The 13296-nt window shown below is 40.8% G+C and overlaps 1 protein-coding gene across 1 annotated transcript in view; it reads left to right on the top strand.

The window, feature by feature from the left end:
• Positions 1-13296, top strand: part of LOC126088449 (piezo-type mechanosensitive ion channel component) — a 724612-nt gene that overhangs the window by 318746 nt on the left and 392570 nt on the right. The window contains exon 14 of the mRNA XM_049906591.1: positions 7567-7766. Within this exon, the coding sequence (XP_049762548.1) occupies positions 7567-7766 (200 nt within the window). The remainder of the gene's footprint in view (positions 1-7566; positions 7767-13296) is intronic.

Below are 13296 nucleotides of genomic sequence, written 5' to 3'. Positions count from 1 at the left end.
GTAATCAGTTTGTGAGGTCACTGTTGCATATTGTATTACCCTAGGTGTACTCTTTGAATCTGATGAATAGCTCTCAGCTCTCCAGCTGTGTGGCAACATTAAGAAAGCATGAAATTTTGGCAACATCATACTTATTCTATTCTGATGAAGTGTTGAGTTACAGTGGATATTGCAGTATTTATACTGGTAGTGCAGCTCCTGCATGTGGTAGCAGGTGGCTAGGGCATACACAGCTGGTGGGTGAGGGAGGGCATTGAGGGTGTGGTGGTGGTGGTGGTGGTGGTGGTGGTGGTGGTGGTGGTGGTGGATGGGCTGGAGGGCTGTATGTAAAGACTGCTCTCTGTCATTCCCTGAGAGCAATATATTAGAAGCAGTGCTATGTATGAATGCATGCTTCCGTGGTGATATCCGTCATTTGGCCACATGGACAAGAAAAGTTAGAAGAGTTCCTGGAGCACCTCAACAGCATCCATGACCACATCAACTTCACAATGGAAGTAGAGAAGGAGGGTTCCCTGCCGTTCTTGGACGTGCTTGTCTCCCGTAAACCCAATGGGTATGTAGGTCGTAGTGTTTACTGCAAGCCCACCCACACAGGTCAGTATCTGCATGCCACCAGCTTCCATCACCCAGCACAGAAACAGTCAGTTCTGAGGACCTTAGTACATCGAGCTGAAACCATCTCAGATGCTGAAAACTTGCTGAGAGAATTGAGCCACTTATGCAAAGTTTTTAAAGAAAATGGTTACAACAACAAACAGATCTCACAAGCAGTGTCATCCAAGCCTCAAAGGGAGAAGACCTCTGAAGAAGACACCAAGCAGGTTTCATTCTTAAGGTTTTGTGGTTTGACAACAGGGAAGATTAGTCAGCTCCTGAAGAGGCATAAAGTAGACACAATCTTCAGACCTCCGGCAAAGATCTAGCAACTAATGAAATCTGTGAAAGACAATGTAGGCCTCAGAACACCAGGAATTTACAAGATATCATGTGGATGTGGGCAGTTCTATGTCGGCCAGACTGTTCGCACTATTGAACAGTGCCACATAGAACATGAAAGGTGTTACTGTCTGTGCTATCCCGAAAAGTCAGCTGTAGCAGAACATGCTCTGGAAAACGGACACTGAATTGCATTCGATGAGTTGTCTATTATTAAATGGTCTAATGGCTTCTGGGACAGTGTGATAAATGAGGCCATAGAGTTTGGAATTCCTGACAACACCTTCAATAGAGATAGTGGATTGCAGCTGAGTACAGTGTGGGATCCGGTGTTGAGAGAGTTGAAGCGGGCCCAGCAGTCACTCGGCCAAAACATTACCATTTATGGTGTGGGACCGAGCACCAATGATGCCACGAACGACGGCACAGCAATGACAACCACACGACAGCCATCCACTTGATAATGGCAGAGGAGATCTCTGCCGAAAGCTTGTGGGCAGTAAACCACTTGACGTGGCTTGAAACCCGAGAATGTTTTATTAGAGGCCGTGCTTCTTCCAAACAAAAGTACCGAGCAGTAACTACTGTGTCTTCTCACTCAGTGATAAAAGTAAGTAGTTTTGAGCAAGACTGAGCATTTCTGGTACCAATTGCTGATACCTATTAGTAAGTTTCCTCTTCAGGGGCATAATAAGTAACAGAGTGAATTTTATCAATTGAAAATAAAGATTGTATTAGGCTTACAATCAGAGGTTTCGATTTGAAACAAACTGCTGTACAGTACAGTGTGAATGAGGGATGTGGGTGGAATGGAAGATGTGATTTGTCAGAGGTAAATGGAAGCCTTACATTGAAAAAATGTCTGCAGTTATTGAAGATTTGAACCACATTGGGACTCTCCAGGGATGATATACACTCCTGGAAATTGAAATAAGAACACCGTGAATTCATTGTCCCAGGAAGGGGAAACTTTATTGACACATTCCTGGGGTCAGATACATCACATGATCACACTGACAGAACCACAGGCACATAGACACAGGCAACAGAGCATGCACAATGTCGGCACTAGTACAGTGTATATCCACGTTTCGCAGCAATGCAGGCTGCTATTCGCCCATGGACACGATCGTAGAGATGCTGGATGTAGTCCTGTGGAACGGCTTGCCATGCCATTTCCACCTGGCGCCTCAGTTGGACCAGCGTTCGTGCTGGACGTGCAGACCGCGTGAGACGATGCTTCATCCAGTCCCAAACATGCTCAATGGGAGACAGATCCGGAGATCTTGCTGGCCAGGGTAGTTGACTTACACCTTCTAGAGCACGTTGGGTGGCACGGGATACATGCGGATGTGCATTGTCCTGTTGGAACAGCAAGTTCCCTTGCCGGTCTAGGAATGGTAGAACGATGGGTTCGATGACGGTTTGGATGTACCGTGCACTATTCAATGTCACCTCGACGATCACCAGTGGTGTACGGCCAGTGTAGGAGATCGCTCCCCACACTATGATGCCGGGTGTTGGCCCTGTGTGCCTCGGTCGTATGCAGTCCTGATTGTGGCGCTCACCTGCACGGCGCCAAACACTTATACGACCATCATTGGCACCAAGGCAGAAGCGACTCTCATCGCTGAAGACGACACGTCTCCATTCGTCCCTCCATTCACGCCTGTCGCGACACCACTGGAGGCGGGCTGCACGATGTTGGGGCGCGAGCGGAAGATGGCCTAACGGTGTGCGGGACCGTAGCCCAGCTTCATGGAGACGGTTGCGAATGGTCCTCGCCGATACCCCAGGAGCAACAGTGTCCCTAATTTGCTGGGAAGTGGCGGTGCGGTCCCCTACGGCACTGCGTAGGATCCTATGGTCTTGGCGTGCATCCGTGCATCGCTGCGGTCCGGTCCCAGGTCGACGGGCACGTGCACCTTCCGCCGACAACTGGCGACAACATCGATGTACTGTGGAGACCTCACACCCCACGTGTTGAGCAATTCGGCGGTACGTCCACCCGGCCTCCCGCATGCCCACTATATGCCCTCGCTCAAAGTCCGTCAACTGCACATACGGTTCACGTCCACGTTGTCGCGGCGTGCTACCAGTGTTAAAGACTGCGATGGAGCTCCGTATGCCACGGCAAACTGGCTGACACTGACGGCGGCGGTGCACAAATGCTGCGCAGCTAACGCCATTCGACGGCCAACACCGCGATTCCTGGTGTGTCCGCTGTGCCGTGCGTGTGATCATTGCTTGTACAGCCCTCTCGCAGTGTCTGGAGCAAGTATGGTGGGTCTGACACACCGGTGTCAATGTGTTCTTTTTTCCATTTCCAGGAGTGTAGATTTACCATATGTCAGTTGCATAGGCAACAGGGGTGAGTGGCTGAAAGTTAAGATATTAGAGAGGAACAGTGATATTACAGTTTGCATGCAGAATAATAGAGTGAATCTGAGGCAGGTGACAGGGACAGACATAATCCACAAAATAGGCAGGGGAAGGTGACTTTAGCCATCTACCCTAGTGGATGTCTAATGTGCACATGGTACTAGAGTACAGCAGGACTAAATCACAAAAGTGAGTTAAAGAAGCATGTCTTTGGGGCCAGATGTGGGAGTCAGTCACATGACCTCTCTCCCATATCTTCTTATTAGCTATTAAAATAATCCTGGTTGTGCTGTAACTTAGTACAGGCTTACTACTGCCCTTGGGGACTTTGAGCCATAAGTTAAGTATGCACATAGCAGCATATGTAGCTGACTCAAACAAATGAGTATTGAGTGTAAAACTTTAAGGAGATAGAAAGACAATAATAATTATTAATTTCTTGGAGTCCACATTGTGACTAACAACTGAGGGTGTGCACTGCTGAGCAGGTCATGTTTATGTAGGATATTGGTGTAGATGTCTATTGTAGCAATGGCTACTAGGTGAGTGTATGGTGGAAATCAGACCAGAATAACAACAGGAGTTTGCAGACAGTTAAATGTGAGTGCTGGTCAACAAAGTCAGGTGTCCTCACATTGGTGGAAATGAACTCGGCTATCATAAGAAGTCCGTGATATGTATTTGTGAAAGTGACACGATGTTGAATGGGAAGTTTGTGTGCAGTGAGGAGGTTAATAAGGCAAAACTCAGCCTTAATATGTGTCCATCATATTCAGAAGACTTATAGAATGCTGCATGGACAGTAGACACAGGTCTGCTAGAGCAGGCTGTGTTTGTGGTGCTGTCAGATATTTGGCTGGCACGTTGTGATCCACATTCCTCACAGTCCAGCACATTTCTTTTGGAGTCAATCTGGTTATCTCAAGTATTGTAAAACAATTTCTTCAAACGAGCAGCACTTGACCTAGGAGAAGTAAATTAATGAAAAACTGCTCCAGTTGTTGTGCAGAACTTTTAGTCTTCTGCCACTACAGTCTTTGTGTTAGGTCTTTTTGAAGCGGTTTTGAAAACTGCCATAAATATGATAGCTATACAAACAGTGTATACAATAGAAGATGAAAAACAAAGTTTACATATGCATAGGAACAGATATAGTATGAAACGTTCATTCTGCTATAGGGAGTCAGATGGATTTAAAATGCTATCTGCCCATTGATATTGTGAGAAATGTGAGCATCTCGAGACTGTATAATTCATTACATTACACGTATCCTTGGGTTTAAGAGGATTTGTGTTTTGTCATATTTCAAAATCCTCAATTGTATGTTTTACAAATAAAAGGTTAAGAATAATTTTTAGTTTTAATAAAAGCATGAAATAGTTACAATGGATGGATCATCCAAGTCAAGGGTAGAATTGAGTCCTCTAGCACATAGGAGTTGAACCGCATGGAACTGCAGAGCTCATTAACACAACTTCGATGTCTTGTGGACTGCTTACATAGCAAGTTTACAAACAAATGGATAGAGTTATGAATTTGTGAATTTTCGAATTTGTCAGAACATATATCCTCTTAAACCCAAAGAATGTAATGAATAAATACAACTTTGGGATGTCCATATTTTCACAATATTGTTGTGCACTTATCATTTTAAATCAACCAAACTTGCACTTTCATCATCTGGACATTGCTTCTCTACAGCATAGTGTAAGTTTTATACTCTATCTGCAGTTTTACATTTGTAAAGCTTGTTTCTTCATCTTCTGTTATATACAGTGTGTGTGATGTGTGTGTGTGTGTGTGTGTGTGTGTGTACCTATTATATTTATGGCAGTTTTCAGAACCTCTTAAAAATAGCCTAATATTTAGGCTGAAACCAGCAGTGGACTAAACAGTTCTTCACTTCATATGGAGCTGTTTTTCATTAATTCAGCAAACAGTTGCAGAATCAGCACATTCAGAAACTAATAGAAGTTAAATTGATGCTATTCCACACAGATATGAGAACTTAAGTGGCATTTTCTGCCTCATGCAATCCGGAGTTCAGAGTCTTTCATTTCTAGTAAGGAAGTTTTAAAATTTTCAAAAGCTAAGGATTCATGTGTTATTTATTTTTGTTATGACCACCACATTTTTGTTTCTTAATCAGATTAACAGTTTAGGCTTTACAGACATCATCAAGATGCTGTTAGTACCTCTCAGGTTTCAGAATGACCAAATAATCTTAAATTAAAAAACCAGAGGAGTACCAACTGCATTGTATTCTTTGGATCTGATGTCTGTAAAGGTGAAACAACAAAAACAATCAATTATTGACAAAATTATTTAATTGGATGGATAAAAAAAATCTACTCACCAGGCGGCAGCAGAACATACGCGTAAAATAGATGGTTGTAACTTGCTAGCTTTCAGAGCCAGTGGCTCCCCCTTCAGGTAGAAAGGTTGAAGGGGATGGAAGAGAGGTGAAGGAAAAGGACTGGAGAGGTCTAGGAAAAGGGGTAGAGTTTGGGAAAGTCACTCAGAACCACAGGTCTGGGGAGACTTACCATTCAGGATGGAAAGGAAAGGAAGAGGCTTTCCTTCTCATCCTGTATGGTAAGTCTCCCTTGACCCACAGTTCTGGATGACTTTCCTGAAATCTACCCCTTTTTCTAGACCTCTCCAGTCCTATTCCTTCATTCCCCTCTTCCTTCCCCTACAATCCTACTGCCCATAGGAGCCACTGGCTCCGAAAGCTTGCAAACCAGTTGGTGAGTAGATTTTTTATCTGTCCAGTTAAATAATTTTGAAACAGGTAATCTGTTTAAAAAACTGAAATGTGGCAAAAACTGTGAATTCATCACCTGATTTAGATATCAGTGTCATCAAACTTCTCTAACATTCTGGGAGACCTCTCTTCAAGTTGTTGTTTTGCTTTGACAGCAGATGAATAAATGCTCCATTTCTGCCTCAAGGACCAGTAGTATTTATTGTTACTGCCATTAGAAATAGTTTTTGGTGCCATGATGAATGTAATTGACTGTTGTAAAGGCATTAAAATATTGTGACACAAAACATGGTTGCTGTTTAAAATAGGTGTATTTTTTGCCCCATTTTGTCTAGGTTGAATGACTTACATAAGAGTGGAACCTTCCCTTATTGGGAGACACCTTGGTTGTGCAATTGGGCTTGTTTGGGATATCTGGAATATCAATTTAAGGATGTACTCATAATAAAGGAAAGTAACCTACTTAATTATAAATAAAAATGTGTGCCCAAGGTAGGCGTTGGATGCTCAGTTGTTGTTCGGTATTGTATTGTTGGAATGAATAGTCAATTGTAAGTTTTGTCTTTAGTCTGTAAACATTTGAGAAATGTGATTACAAAATAAAAATCTTTCCTTACTCTTCATCATCAAGCCATCATATAATTTTCACAGTTATTGTGTAGCTACAGAGCAATGGACATTTATTTATAATGTTTTTTTATAATTGATTCTTAAAAATAGATTTCTGTGTTAGGGATAATAAATAATTCAACTTCCTTGTAAAATAAATTGTTTAGTAACTATACTGTACGATGTGCTCAACAACATTAAGACACAGAGCTGATCGGAAAACTGTTCTTGTTCGTATATAAATTGGATTTACATGTTTGTTTGAGACCTCATTCATATTTTTCTGATTACTGAACATAACAGCGGATACATTTATTTTCATTTCCCAGAAGAGACGATATCAGAAGCAAGCATATCTACATTCTATCATCAAATCCTTTTGATGAAGAGAACTAAACAAACCTGGTCATGCACGTTTGTGACTAAACTGTTTCCATTGTGTTTAAATGTGCAACAGTTACTATTAGTAAGGGGGTATGCATATTAGAACTCTGAAATTTAGAACATGCAGCACTAAGTGGAATTAACCATAGCTGTTGATGTTCGGTTAATGATTTCAAAAAAGGTAATAATAATAATTCATAATGATGAACGCCACACACAGAAATTGTGACTTGTATACTAAAGATCTGTTTTGTAAGGTAGCTTGATCGTCTATTAGTCCACTGGTGCCACAGTTAATTTATGTTCTTGTTAATTTCATCTGCTTGTACAGATTATAGATGACAATATTCTGGTCACTTTCTCTTGTACTGCTGTACAAAGAACAAATAAAACTGATTTATGGTGTTTTTACTTAAAATTCCTTTTATGCAGATGGTTGTCAGGTTGGCTATTCATTGATCTTGTTATTTTCACATCTTTTCAGGTTTTGGTAACCAGAATGAAACTAATAAAACATATGGATGTTTAGAGCCAGTCTTCAAGTATGTTAAAATGATTATGGTGAAATACTTCATTTGGGTAGTGGCAATCATGCTGTTTGCCATTGGAATTACTGGAAAACGTATGACACTGTTCCGGATAATATACATGGCACTATTTCTAGTATTTGTGTTAGTTTTTCAGGTACTGTATATTTTAAGCTTTACTTACTAATAAAAAATAACCATATTAACCATGTATTTATATATAATTCCTGATTGAGGAACCTCTACACGGCATTAAATGTTGTTTTAAGTTTTATGATTTGCTGTTGTTTAGTTATTTTCTCCCTTTCACTAAATCTTATTATCTTATCTGCAAAGGCCTCTTACATTCACCAATGAATGAACATATGATGAGTATTTTTAATGTAGAAGTATAGCTTGCTGACTTGTCAATGATATTAACTGGAATTCGGACTACCTCGATGGTAGAACCACAAAGCGTGAAAGATAATGAGTGTCTTCCAGAGCCAGCAGTCACTTGTTTTGCAAACAGAAGCGAAGGAAAGGAAAAAAGAAGAGACAAGATGCAGATAGAAGGAGAAAGAGGTAATAAGAGCCATGAGTTAAGTCAGATCCATAAAATGCATGAAAAGAATCAAAAGCATAAAAGGATAGGAAGCTCTTAGCAAGGAGGAGGAGGTGGTACTGAATAGCAGCCAGATGCATGACAAAAAAGGCAAATCATATAACTATATTAATGAAGAGTCCCAGTGAAATGTAAATAATTCAGGGACTAAAGAAACTAACCCCAAATAGTTGATGCACTACCACACACATGGGGGAGGGAGGGAGGGGGGGGGGGGAGAGAGAGAGAGAGAGAGAGAGAGAGAGAGAGAGAGAGAGAGAGAGAGAGAGAGTTTGCGTTTGTGTGTGTGTGTGATCTCCTAGTAAATACTACTTCAGCATCTGCCTAATCATATGATTCTCATATTATTTTTCTGTCAGTCTTGTACCCTTTCATAGTTTTGTTTCCTTCATTGCTATCCTGTGTATATCTTTCGTTTCTGATTGGAAAAAAACCTATTCCTTAGATGGCTCTGTTTTTACCTCACCTGTGACTCAGCTTCTTCAGTTCTGAGGACAGATGTCTGTGAAGAACTTAATTGGTGCCTGGCACTTTCTGATTAATAGAATAACATTAAAGCCCAAACTCAAACTTTAAAGATTTAAAAAAGTATATACTACAATCTCATGAAAACACACATCAACAATTATAATGCTACAAGCCTAGATTTTAGAATGGAAAGTAGAGAGATTATAACAACAATGGAGGTCACAAATTGTGAATTTCTTTGAAAAACTTCTGACCTCTCTGCCATTAAATAAGATATTTGACAGCTAAATCTACATTTGAAGTTTGCAAACCACCGTAAAGTGCATGGCATATGGTACTTCTCATTGTACCATGTATTAAGTAAGGTTACTTCCCATTCATCCGGCCGGTGTGGCCAAGTGGTTCTAGGCTCTTGAGTCTGGAACTGCGCGACCTCTATGATCACAAGTTCGTATCCTGCCTCGGGCATGGATGTGAGTGATGTCCTTAGGTTGGTTAGGTTTAAGTAGTTCTAAGTTCTAGGGGACTGATGGCCTCAGATCTTAAGTCCAATAATGCTCAGAGCCTTTTGAACCATTTGAACTTCCCATTCCATTCAGTGACTGCTTAAGTGCTGCAATTAACCCAATATTATTCTCACAGTTCTTGCAGGAGCAATATATGGGGGGCTATAGAAACTACAGAAAGGTAGAAAATTAAGATGATGGCACATGGATAAACTGAAAGACCAAGAAGTTGTACAGTGTTTCAGAGGTAGTGTTAGGGAATGATTGAGAATTACAGGGCAAATGAATACAGGAGAAGAAGAATGGTTAGCTTTGAGAGATGAATAGTGAAGACAGAAGAGGTTCAAGTAGGTAAAAAGATGAGGGCTAGTAGGAATTTTTTGGTAACACAAGAGGTATTGAATTTAATTGATGAAAGGAGAAAATATATTTAAAAAATGCAGCAAATGAAGCCGTTGAAAGGCAATAAAAAGCCTAACAAATGAGACTGACAGGAAGTGCAGAATGGCTAAGTAGGAATGGCTAGAGGACAAATTTAAGGATTTAAAAGCATACATCACTAGGGGAAAGATAAATGCTACCTACAGGAAAATTAGAGAGACCTTTGGAGAAAAGAGAATCACTTATATGAATATCAAGAGCTCAGATGGAAAACCAGCTTGAAGCAAAGAAGGGAAAGCAGAAAGGCGGAAGGAGTATATAGTGTGTCTATACATGGGAGATGTGCTTGAGGGCAATATTATGAAAATGGAAGAGGATATCGATGAAGATGAGATGAGAGAGAGAGATGATGCTACATGAAGAAGTTGACAGAGTGCTGAAAGACATAAGTCGAAACAAGCCCCCAAGAGCAGACAACTTTCTATTAGAACTACTGGTAAAATCGGGAGAGCAAGCCATGGCAAAACTCTTCTATTTGGTGAGCGAAATGTATGAGACAGGCGAGATGCCCTCAGGCTTTAAGAAGAATATAACAATTCCAATTACAAAGAAAACATGTGCTGTCAGGTGTGGAAATTACCAAACTATCAGTTTAACATATCATGGTTGCAAAATACTAACACAATGGAAAAACTGGTAGAAGCTGACCTTGGAGAAGATCATTTTGGATTTTGGAGGAATATAGGAACATAAGAGGCAATACTGACCCTACAACTTGTCTTAGAAGATAGGTTAAGGAAAGGCAAAGCTACGTCTATAGCATTTGTAGACTTGGAGAAAGCTTTTGAGGATGTTTACTGGAATACTCTTTCAAATTCTAAAGGTGCCATGTATAAAATACATGGAGTGAAAGGCTGTTTACAATTTGCATAGAAACCAGATGGCAGTTACAAGAGTGGAGGGGGATGAAAGGGAAGCTGTGATTTAGAAGGGAGTGAGACATGCTTGTAGCCTATCACTGAAATTATTCAATCTGTGCACTGAGCAGGCAGTAAAGGAAACCAGACTATGAGGTTCACCAATGACATTTTAATACTGTCAGTCAGCAAAGGACTTCGAAGAGCAGGTGAACAGAATTGACAGTGTCTCGAAAGGAGGATATAAGATGAACATCAACAATAACAAAACAAAGACAATAGAAACTAGTCAAATTAAATCAGGTGGTTCTGAGGGAATTAGACTAGGGAATTGAGACACTTTAAAGTAGTAGTTGAGAATTGCTGTTTGGGCAGCAAAATAACTGATGATGGTCAAAGTTCAGAGGAGATAAAATGTAGGCTAGCAGTGGCAAGAAAAGTGTTTCTGAAGAAGAGAAATTTGTCAACATCGAGTGTAGACTTAATTGTTCTAAAAGTATTTGTATGGAGTGTAGCCATGTATGGAGATGAAACATGAGCAATAAACAGCTTAGACAAGAAGAGAATAGAAGCTTTCGAAACGTGGTGCTACAAAAGAATGCTGAAGATTAGATGAATAGATCACATAACTATTGAGGAGGTACTGAATAAAATTGGGGAGACAAGAAATTTGTCGCACAACCTGACTAGAAGAAGGGATCAGTTTGTAGTGCACATTTTGAGACATCAAGGGACCACCAATTTAGTACTGGAGGGAAGTGTGGGAGATAAAAATCATAGAGGGAGACCAAGAAATGAATACAGTAAGCAGATTCAGAAGGATGTGGGCTGCAGTGGTTACTTGGAGATTATGAGGCTTGCACAGAACAGATTAGCATGGAGAGCTGCATCAAACCAATCTTTGAACAGAAGACCACAACACCAACAACATATAATATATTTGTAAGTTAGTCACTTAATACTGGTTCTTGAAACTTTCTAAAGGTATGTGTTCAATATTCCCCATTAATTTGTATGTGGTGTGGTCCCATAAACTTGAGCAACATTTAGGATTGGTTGCAAGAGTATTTTGTAAGGAATTTCCTTTGTAAATAGATTTCTTTCTTCCCAGTGGGCTCCCTATAAACTGGAGTGTTACATCTGATTTACATAGTACTGAGTCTTTCCATTTCTTATCCACCACAACTTGTTACATCCAGTTATTTGTATAAGTTGACAGATTCCAATTGTGACTCATGTGATATTGTAGTCACAGGAAACAAAGGTTTTGTGAAATGTCCATTTTTTTTCTTTCTCAATGTGATCAGGCCACCCAAAGTTGGTTTGTGTGTGTGTGTGTGTGTGTGTGTGTGTGTGTGTGTGTGTGTGTGTGTGTTTCAAGGCATTTTACTTCTAAGTTTTACATTACAGATTTTGGTGGACATTTAGCAGAAACAATTTGTCTTGAACTTTTATGCAAACAGTTCCACACACGTTTTCATGACTTGTGGTTTGCATTCAGCTGTTTGCTAAACATGTCTTCTACTCTTACTTGCTCAGATGTAATGTCACAGCAAAGTACTCGGGACAGAGCAGGTAGGGAATGCCATGTGTCAGTAGAATGGTGGGTGCTTCTTTACTCATCCATTACTTGCATTCTATCAAAAATTATGAGGTATCAAGTTAACATCACCAGTTAATTGTACTGTACTCAAAGTGTATTTCCCTGTATATGATGTAGGGCTGAATTAAAATACAATATATGCATTGTAAAAATAATCAGTTATTGAAAAAATAACTTACCAAGCAGCATGGGGAGAACACACATGTAAAGGCATAGAAATTCGCAAGCTTTTGGAGCCAGTGGCTCCTTCTGGCAGAAGGGTTGATGGGGAAGGAAGAAGTTAGCAGGAAATGGATTCACAAGTTTTGGGAAATGGGCAGAGTTCAGAAAATTCACCCAGAAGCTTGAGTCGAGTCAGGGTAGACTTAACAGATTGGGTGAGAAGGAAAAATGATTGTTGGGGACTGCATGGGATGAGTTTTGAAAATCTGAGAGCTTAAAGGTGGGAGATAGAGTAAATTGTGCAAAAGTTAATAAGAGTGGAAAGCTAAGAGCATTATAAGTGGTGAAGATGGGGGTTATAGACAGATCACAGAATAAAAGGTATACTAAACTAAAAGGGAGTGAAGAAATGCTGAGACTTAAGACATGATTGTAAATTAAGGCCAGATGGGTGGTGAGAACCAAGGGCATGCTACACTATGTGATCACAAGTATCTGGAGACCTGGCTGAAAATGACTTACAAATTCATGGCGCCCTCCATCGGTAATGCTGGAATTCAATGTGGTGTTGGCCCACCCTTAGCCTTGATGACAACTTCCATTCTTGCAGCCATATATTGTCAGGTGCTGGAAGGTTTCTTGAGGAATGGCAGCCCATTCTTCACGGAGTGCTGCACTGAGGAGAGGTATCGATGTCGGTTGGTTTAGGCCTGGCACGATGTCGGCATTCAAAAACATCCCAAAGGTGTTCTGTGGGGTTCAGGTTGATGCTGTGCAGGGCAGTCCATTACAGGGATGTTATTGTTGTGTAACCACTCAGCCACAGGCCATGCAGTATGAACAGGTGTTCGATCATGTTGAAAGATGCAGTTTCCATGCCCAAATTGCTCTTAAACAGTGGGAAAGAAGAAGGTGCTTAAAACATCAATGTAGGCCTGTGCTATGATAGTGCCATACAAAACAATAAGGGATGGAAGCCGCCTCCATGAAAAACACAACTACACCATAACACCACCGCCTCTGAATTTTACTGCTGGCATTACACA

The sequence above is a fragment of the Schistocerca cancellata genome, chromosome 6, assembly GCF_023864275.1.
Source record: "Schistocerca cancellata isolate TAMUIC-IGC-003103 chromosome 6, iqSchCanc2.1, whole genome shotgun sequence".
In the NCBI taxonomy this organism is placed as follows: Eukaryota; Metazoa; Arthropoda; class Insecta; order Orthoptera; family Acrididae; genus Schistocerca; species Schistocerca cancellata.
The sequence above is the reverse complement of the archived record's forward strand: the minus strand, read 5'-3'. Positions and strand labels throughout refer to the sequence as shown.